The 9,550-nt window shown below is 57.0% G+C and overlaps 1 protein-coding gene across 1 annotated transcript; it reads right to left on the bottom strand.

Moving 5' to 3' along the window:
- Positions 1-470: 470 nt before the first annotated feature.
- On the bottom strand, positions 471-8,902 carry CACNG6 (calcium voltage-gated channel auxiliary subunit gamma 6). Its single transcript, XM_087827338.1, has 4 exons — positions 8,575-8,902; positions 4,864-4,938; positions 3,841-3,978; positions 471-1,170 (listed from the first exon to the last, which is right to left on the bottom strand). The coding sequence occupies exons 1-4, from the start codon at positions 8,900-8,902 to the stop codon at positions 932-934; spliced, it is 780 nt and encodes a 259-aa protein (XP_087683464.1). The 3' UTR covers positions 471-931.
- Between the last annotated feature and the right edge of the window lie 648 nt (positions 8,903-9,550).

Here is a 9,550-nt window from a genome sequence, read left to right as displayed (position 1 = left end):
CGGGCTCCATCCCCGCAGGGGGCGTGCCCGAGACTGCATATCAGTGACTCGCATCATTGATGTTTCTCTCTCTCTCCCTCTCCCTTCCTGTCTCTCTGAAATCAATAAAGACATATTTTTTAACAAAACAAAACAAAAAATCAATCAGTGAGTGCATAAATAAGTGGAACAACAAATCCATGTCTCCCCCCACCAAAGTCAATAAATAAAAAATTAAAACAAATAAGGTCACGTTCCGCGGTCCAGGGGGTGAGGACCCAACATATACTTTTGGAAAGAACACATTCAACCCATAAGAAGGTTTTTGTTCTAAACTTTAGAATTTTCTATCACTCTCTGTGGGACCATGGACATGTGGCTTCGGGGACTGAGAAGTAGCATGTAGCATGTTTCTGGGGAGCAGGGGAGCCACTCTACCCCGGAATGCGCAATCCCATCACAAGTGGACTCCACACCAAAGCTGTGACATTTCCAAACCTTTAATTCCAAACGGACCACAGTGAGGTCAGGCCCAGACATCCTCCCCTCCCGCCCCCCTATGTCTCCAAATTTTGGATTTGTCAAAAGAAGCCCCCCCACAATGAATGCATCCAGATCTCAGAAACGAGTAGGTCCAACTCCCTCCCAACACCCCCTGACCTCATCCCCCCATCCCTAGTTACCCCATCAGGCCCCCACTAGCCTTCCCTGGGGACCCTCGTTGGCCAAAAGCCTCTCACTACCCCATCCCCAAGCGATCCAAATTCAGCCACCAAGGAAAACGTATTTACAGAGGGAAAAGATCGGGGCACGAGACACAGGTCTGTGCGAACAACGTGGACCCCGGAGCAAGGAGAACAGTCTCTCCAGGACATGGGGCAAAAGGTTTTGAGGGGACAGGGGATAAAGAAGGCGGCTTTGGAAGGAGCTTAGAGGAAGCACAATGGTGCCTCTAGGGGGCCCTGTGGCCCTGCTTGGGACAGAGTGAGCCCCAGGGCCAGGGCGGCAGCGTGAGCAGGAGGAAGCAGCTGCCCACCAGCAGCAGGACCAGGCTGGCACCCACGCAGCAGCCCAGCGACCAGGAGTACTCATAGGTCAGGGCGGGCGCCGGGGGGGGCTCGGGGCTGGCCGTCTGCAGCAGGGCTCGCACGGAGTGCCGGAACACCTCCACGCTGACCAGGAGCAGCAGGCCTGCGGGACAGGGGCGGGGAGCGCTCAGGCCGGGCCCCCAGCTGGGCTCTCCGTGTCCCCTCCAATGCGCCCACCACATGCTTCCCAGACAAGAAACCCGGGGCACCCCCAGGCACCCTCTCATTCGCTCATTCATCCACCACCTACTTATTAAACACCTGTGCTGTAGCAGGTGCGATTTGGGCAGCTGGACAGAAAGAAGGAACAGTGACTGTCAGAGGCAGAAAGGAGAATGGTGGGTGCCAGGGCGGGGGGGAAGGAGTGGGAGTTGGTGTTTAATGGGGACAGAGTTTCAGCTTGGGAAGACTGAAAGGTCCTGGAGATGGCCCTGGCCGGGTAGCTCAGTTGGTTAGAGTGTTGTCCGGATACACCAAGGTTGCAGGTTTGCTCCCTGGTCAGGGCACAGACAAGAGTCAACCAATGGATAAACAAGTGGAACCACAAATCCATGTTTCTCTCTCTTCCTTCCTCTCTCTCTCTTTCTCTAAAATCAATTAAAAAAAAAAAAGAGAGAACCTCTAAAAAAAAATCACAATGTATACCTTACATTTATGCAATTTCTACTCGTCAATCACACCTCAGTAAAGTTGAAAAAAAAAATAGTGATGGTGGATCACAAAATAAAAAGAAAGGCAGTCAAGCTGTAATGCAATTTGATTTTTAAAAAGAAAGAAAAAGAGAAGAAAAATTAGAAACAAGGCAAAGACCCTGACCCCATGGAGCTCCTACTCTACTTGGGGAGACAGGTGGTAAGCAACGCCTGCGGGAGACCGTGAGAAAGTATAAATAACGAAGCAGGCGGGTAGCAGGCAGGTGGGGTGGGAGCGGTGACAGAGTGACCGAAACCAGGCTTCTGCCCATGGCAGCCCTTCAGAAATCGAGACTTAATTTGCCAGACCTTCTGATTTTTCAAGAAGAGGCAGAATTTTTTTATTGATCTGAAGCCAGGGCTAGGATTTTTAAGTGGTTATGACGTGCATGGGAATTCACCCAACTTTAAGTACTGGCTCAGAGGACTCTACACACTCCCGCCAGCCCACGCACGGTCAGGGCCTCGCTAGCCTGCGGCTGCCAGGTTGCAACCTCCGAAGCAAACATGAGAAGACAAGGTAATTTCAGAGTGATGCCTGCTGGGGAGGAGATAAAAACAGGGCGATCGGAAGGGACGTGACATCCAGGGTGGAGCAAGGACTTTAAATAGTGGTGTCAGGAAAAACATTTCAGCTGAATGAAGGCTGATAAGAGGCCGGCCACACACAAAATTGAGCGACGGCTACTCCACGCAGAAGGAACGGCGGTGTGAGGGCCTGTGGTGGGGTGGGTACAGTGAGTCTGGGGAAAAGAAGGGAGGTCGCTGTGTCCAGAGCAAAGGGCGTGGGGAGGGGGAGAGTGGTGGGCAGGGGGAGTGCAGAGGTGGGCGGGCGTCAGGTCACATAGGACCCTCTGATGGTCACCCACGGTCATGGACCCTAGCTGCCTCCCCTCTCTGATCCCGGAGCCTGGCCCCAACCTCAGTCCCTGACCCTCTCTGGTTCCCCCAGGTTCCCCCACGTGTTTTAATCAGGGCCCTGGAGAGTGCAGCCTGGAGTCTGTGCCATGGTTCAATAGCCTCTCTTGAGCCCTCTGTGGCCCCATGTGGTTCAGCAACCGGGAGCGGGAGGTGGAAAAACACCTGGAGGAGGGGGAGACACTGTCCAGTCTCCCTCATTCCTTTGCTAGTTCATGCATCTTGCATTCATTCAACACATCTTAAATGAGCTCTCATTATGAAATATATGCATGAGGCTAACAAAGGCCCTGTGCTCCCGGTGCTTCAGCCCAGGAGAGATGGACCATAGTCAGGTACATGCATTGTTGTGGGCTGACTGGCATCCTATATTTGGAGATAGGATCTTTAAAGAAACAAAATTAGGTCTTTAGGATGGGCTCTAATCCAATATAACTGCTGCCCTTAGGAGAAGAGAGCAGGATACAGACAGGCACAGAGGGAGGACCGTGTGAGGACACAGGGAGAAAAGGGTCGGCTACAAGCCAAGGAGAGAGGCCTCAGGAGGAACCGTCCTGCCAGCGCCTTGAGCTTCCAGCCCCCAGGACTGGGAGGTGATACATTTCTGTTGCTTGAGCCACCCAGCCTGTGGCGCACCCTTCTGTCCACGTCAGAAAACACCTGATCCACTGAGGGCGACATTTCACAGGACGCAGCATTTTTTGGGACCCTCATCTCCAAGGATGCAACAGTCCTTGCAGACCCCCCAGGTCCAAATTTAAGAGTGCTTGGAGACCCTCCAATCCCCAGCCAACAGCAGGGCTTAGGATTCTCATATTCGAGCCTGCTACTAGCCCTTGTGCTTCCCAGCATGCAACAGTGTTTGGAGACCTCTCAACCTCCCAGCATGCAACAGTGTTTGGAGACCTCTCAACCTCCCAGCATGCAACAGTGCTTGAGGACCTCTCAACCTCCCAGCATGCAACAGTGCTTGGGGACCTCTCAACCTCCCAGTATGCAACGGTTCTTGTAGACCATACCTCCCAGCATGCAACAGGGCTTAGGGATCTCACCTCCCAGCATGCAACGGTGCTTGTAGACCATACCTCCCAGCATGCAACAGTGCTTGGGGATCCCACCTCCCGGCCTGCAGCGTCCTCAGTCTCCAGGCTCCCAGCCCTCACCCGAGAGGCCGAAGCAGACCGCTCCAACTCGGACCAGGAACTCGGCGCCCTTGCTGAGCACCATGATGATGCAGAGGCACCCCAGGGCCATGACCGTCAGGCCCAGCACCGCTATCACCGCAGCCGCCAGATTCAGCTCTGCGGGAGGGTGGGGGGAGAAGTGGAGAACATGGGACGCAGGGAGGGGGGCGAACTCCCCGGTGGGGACCCAGAACCAGGAAAATGGGAGATTCACGACTACAGAAGAGTTTTCCAGTCCAATACTTCACTTACACTATTGAGGGGAAATAAGACTCAGACGGGACCGATTATTTGCCTAAAGTCACACAGCAAAGGGGACAGAGCCAGCCCTAGAAGGAGATGGGAACTACCAGTGATTACTTATGATCTGGCCCCCGTCTGTTTGCAGGTGAGGAAGCTGAGGCGTGGGCAGGTGGGTGACTGTGGGGAGGTGTGTTACAGTGGAATGACCCAATCCGAGTGCCCCCGCCACTTCCCAGCTGGGAGATTCTGGTAAGGCCACACACGGAGCCCCTCTGAGCCCCAGTTTTCTCCTCTAGAAAATCAGGGTCAAGTTCCCTATTGGATCAGGCTGTTGGGAGGACTGGAAGTCACCTGTGTAAGGTGCCAGTGCAGCACCTGGCACCCAGCAGGTGCTCCAGACATGGGCACTACGATTCTTTTACGATCCCAGAGGAGCGCAGTGACTTGTCCACACTCGCTGAACATCAGGACAACAGAGGCCCTGGCCGGTGTGGCTCAGTTGGTTAAGCATCGTTCCCAGCACCAAAAGGTTGCTGGTTCAACTCCCACTCAGGGCACACGCCTGGATTGGGGGCTCGATCCCCAGCGGGGGGTGCAGGAGGCAGCCCGTCGCTGACTCTCTCTCATCGTTGATGTTTCTGTCTCTCTCGCCCTTTCCCTTCCTCTCTCTGAAATCAGTAGAAACATGTTTAAAAAGAGCTCCTCCAACACAGTCAGCATATCCCCACCCCACCCCACCGCAGGGCGCAAAGTTCTCACCTTTCTTTGTGGTTCTCTGGAAGATGTGCGCATTCTCCCCCGTGGTGAAGAATTTAAAATAGGTGCAGTTGGCTTCTGTGGGAGCAGGAGAGAGAGAAATAAGTCAGGGAGGCCAGGGAGGACCCTAGTGTAAGTTCAGTACTGGGCAGTAAACGTAGCTCACAGCCACCTAAAAATACGGAGAGCATCCCTCATAGACGAGAAAGATGATGCTCAGTAAAAGCCACCTGCTGTCACACAGCTTACCCAGGAGCTGGGAGTCCAATGTGGAGCTTTTTTAAATTGATTTTTTAGAGAGAGAGGGAGAGAAACATTGATCGGCTTCCTCCTGCGTGCCCCTTACTGGAAATTCGAACCTGAAACCCAGGCATGTGCTCTGACTGCGAATCGAACCAGCAACCTTTCGGGGCACAGGACAACACCCCAACCCACTGAGCCACACCGGCCAGGGGCCAATGCAGAGCTTTGCGTGGGCTATTGGCCCCTCTGGGGCCTCTGATTCTTTCTATTAAATGAGATAATAGTCTCTTTCTTGGCCCCATCACCTGAGTTTGCTGAGAGTCAAGCGAGGTTAGAAATGGGTAATCACTTTATTCAGCAAAAGGACACCAAGATCCAGGCAACAGAAGGCTAACAGGAGACATTCTTATGTCAGAGGGAAGTCTGGGGGACACAAAGGACTCCTGCAGGTGGGCAGGAAAAGAGAGGCAGCCCACTGAACACGGGCGCAGGGTACGAACAGGCGAGTCACCGCAGAGGAAGCCGGGGCTGCTCGCGGGCCGGCAGAAATGCAGCTCAGATCGGCAGGGAGGTGCCACTTACGAGCAAGGAGGTTGGCGAACACGAGGAGCAAGCGGCTTGGCAGGTACCGGGGTTTGGAGGGTCTGCGGACACAGCTGGGGGGGTGAGCTGGTGCAGCCACGCTGCTTTTATCAGCTCCAAAGATCCTGCGTTTCCACCCACGTCAAGGTGAGACCCTCCACCAGCAGAAAAAGTACGACTCGCTGCGGGCTCAGTGATGGTTAGCATTTTTCAGAGTCTTTTTATATTAAGGCTCGTACATTTTTTAGACACAGTGCAATTGCACACTTAATGGGCTACGGTGCAGCACAAGCATAGCTTTTGCGGGTGTGGGAAACCAGCACGCTCGTGTGCCTGGCTTTAGTCGGAGGCCTGGGCTGGGCCATGGCGTCTCCAGGGTGCCTGTGCTCGTCCTTTTGGAAGACAGACCCTGACAGACTTTAAGAAATGAAGTATGTTTATACCCTATAACCAGCGATTTTACTTCTGGGGAAACACGCAGACAAAATCCATAAGCAGGAGCGTCTACGTTTACAATAACAGGGAGTCAGAAGACTATCAGAAAGCAACCTACAGAGATTTGAGAAAAAATAAAAATAAAAACCAGACCCTGGCCGGGTAGTTCAGTTGGTTAGGGCGTTGTCCCGATACGCCAAGGCTGCAGGCTCGGTCCCTGGTCGGGGCATGTACAAGACTCAGCCAGTGATACATCACTAAGTGGGACAACAAATCTCTCTCTCTTCCTCTCTCTCTAAAATGAATTTTTTAAAAACAGGAAAAATCTAGAGCATGATGTAATTTATGTAAATTAAGACACCTACAGATATAAAATAACACTATATATTTTCCAAGTGAAAAGACATATCCATGGCTGCATATCAAACACATTAAAGAGATGAGTCAGGAAGAAATGAAATAAAAGAATAACTTAAGTGGAGCACAAGGAGGACCTTGCAAAGGCTGGTCATGAGCATGATTCATCCCACTCTGTGTACTTGAGGTCCAAGAAACCCGAAGCTTAAAACGCCCACCCGCCCACCCACTTTCCAAACTGCATTGTAAAGCCAGAACTTCCTGCAGAATTCACTCGCTAATTCTGCAGCTGGGGAAACTGAGGTGGGGAAAGGGAGGAGAGAGGTAGAGAGTGGGGGGGGCGGGGGGAGAACCGGGAGAGGGGCCCGGCAGCCTGGGGAAATGGGAAGGAACTTTCCAAACAGAAGAACGTGGCAGGAATATGAATATGAGGTGCTTACGCAGCACCTGTTCTGGGGACTTCACGTGCATTAACGCGTTAATCCACAGAGCAACCCTGTGCGTAGTTATCATCATCCCCATTCTACAGAAGAGAAAGAGCAGAGGGTAAACTGAGTCAGGTGAGGTGGGAGTCCACCTGGTGGCCTGCGGGACGGAGGAGGGCGTGAGATGTCCCATCAGGAGCAGTGACAGACCTCACGGTTCATGTGGCAGAGAGGACCCTACCGCAGCAATCACTGGGGGGAACTGGGGGGTCCCACCGAGGAGCCCGAGTGCGGTATCTTCTGGGACAGTGTGAGGTGCCTCGCATCCCATCTTGGCCACTAATTATCTAGGGCATCTTGTCTCTGACCCTAAGCGATATGCTGCATCCCATTTGGAAAATAAAACCAATAAATACATTTTTTAAAAGTTTTTTAAGAGAGATGTGAGGGGAGGGACCCCATCATATGCAGCCGGGTGGGGTGGGACATTCCACCCCCCCTCCCCAGGCCATGAGGAGAACATTTCCCAGGGAACAAGGAAGGTGGGGGGCTGCCCTGGGGTGCTGGGAGGTGTGTGGTGAGAATCAGTAGGTGGGAACAGGCATGGATTCTGCTTGGGGGTGGGGGTCAAGGCAGTCTGTTTCCCAGGGCCCCAGGATGGGGTGCAGGCTGCCTCAGGAGTGGGAAGAGCCAGCTGACACCAGGAACCCGGACTCTCTCTCTGTCTCTCTCGGGCACAGGCTGTGAGTGGGCCTGGGCATGGGCACAGGCTGTCTCAGGGCTGTGGGTGTTTCTGGGGGACGCCGCAGGCTGTCTCAGGGCACCAGCTGCATCTGGAGCCTCAGGCTGGGTGTCGGGGCCCAGGCCATGTGAGGAGGCGCAAGGTTCCTCTAGGCTGTCTGTGGGGAGACAGGTGGTCTGGGGACACAAATGCCTGGGGCACCGGGGGCACAGGAGCTTAGGAGGCGACAGGATGGTGTGAGGCACAGGCTGTTCTGGGGGAAGGGGTGGTCTGTGGGTACAGGCTGGTTTGGGGGTACAGGCTGGCCTGGGGCACAGGCTAGTGTGGGGTACAGACTTTCTCTACAGGGTTTATGCCTGAAGCCAAGGCCGTTGGGGAGCCCTGGGTGATGTGGGTTGGGGCTGTTCCCGAGGGTGCAAGCTCGCTCCCTGGGGCGCACTCGGGTCCTCCCTGGGGCGCGCGCGGGCTCTCCCTGGGGCGCACTCGGGCTCTCCCTGGGGCGCGCTCGGGCCCTCCCTGGGGCGCGCTCGGGCCCTCCCTGGGGCGCGCTCGGGCCCTCCCTGGGGCGCGCGGGCTCTCCCTGGGGCGCGCTCGAGCTCTCCCTGGGGCGCGTGCGGGCTCGGTCCCTGGGGCGCGCGGGCTCTCCCTGGGGCGCGCGCGGGCTCTCCCTGGGGCGCGTGCGGGCTCGGTCCCTGGGGCGCGCGGGCTCTCCCTGGGGCGCACTCGGGTCCTCCCTGGGGCGCGCGCGGGCTCTCCCTGGGGCGCACTCGGGCTCTCCCTGGGGCGCGCTCGGGCTCTCCCTGGGGCGCGCGGGCTCTCCCTGGGGCGCGCGGGCTCTCCCTGGGGCGCGCGCGGGCTCCTGGGGCCCAGTTCCCCCACCCGGGCTCCCTCGCCGCCGGGCCGCCCCCCCCCCCCCCCCGGGCGCCTCACCTCCGGGCAGCTGGGCGGGGCCGCACGTCCGCCGGCCCGCGGGCACGCCCTCCTGCCACAGCCTCTTGACGCACAGCTTCCAGAGCCCCAGGTAGGCGGCGTCGCACACGGCGCTGCCGTTGGCCTTGGCGGTGTTGAGCTCCACCCAGAACTCGGTGCCCACGGCCAGCACGGCCAGCGTGGCGCCCACGGCGGTCAGCAGCAGCACCAGCTTGACCTTGCCCTCCCGCTCCGGCGACAGCCCGGGCTGGCGCTGCCCGTCGCCCCGCCGGGCGGCCGCCCCGCGCCTCCGGTCCTCCTCTTGCATCAGGAAGTTCGACCACATCATCGCGGCGGCCGACCGGCCGGGCGGCGCGGGCGGGCCGGGGCGGGGCGGGCGGGGCGCCCGGGGTCTCCAAGGGGCGGGGGGCTGTGGCCACTGGACTATAAGAAAAGCAACTGCTCAATCTCCCTGGGACTTCAAACGGGGGGCCAAGGGCGCCTCTGGGCCTCAGAAGAGAGAAAAAAACAAGGCACCCCCCACCCCCGCGGGGGGCCCTCTGAGGCTCAGGAAAGGGCCCGAGTTTCCACGGAAACTCAGCCAAGACGACGGGGCCCAGGCGAAAATCAAGGTGCCGCTGAGGAGACCTGAGTGCCACCCGAAGCTCCGAGGGGCTGCTCTGCGCCCCCCCAGGCTCAGAGCTCGGGGTACCCGGGAGAGGAAGCCGAGCTCCTCCGTGTGTTTGAGAGGAGGCACCTCCCGGCTTCTTTGGGCCTCAGAATCTGGGGAGGGAGGAGCTGGGTCCCCTCTGGGTTTAGGAGGGAGATCAGAACTCCTTCCGGGTCTCGGAGAGGCTGTAGGACCCCCCAAAATGCACCGAAGGGAGCAGCAGAGTTCTGGCTGGGGTTCAGAAAAGAGGGGCTGGGGACCCGCTGGAATCCAGAGAGGGGCCTCGACCAGAGTCTGCACTGGGCTGAGAGGGGGGACCAGAGCCCA

This window comes from Miniopterus natalensis, chromosome 18, assembly GCF_054644295.1.
Source record: "Miniopterus natalensis isolate mMinNat1 chromosome 18, mMinNat1.hap1, whole genome shotgun sequence".
Taxonomy (NCBI): Eukaryota; Metazoa; Chordata; class Mammalia; order Chiroptera; family Miniopteridae; genus Miniopterus; species Miniopterus natalensis.
This window is presented reverse-complemented; position numbering and strand designations above follow the sequence as displayed.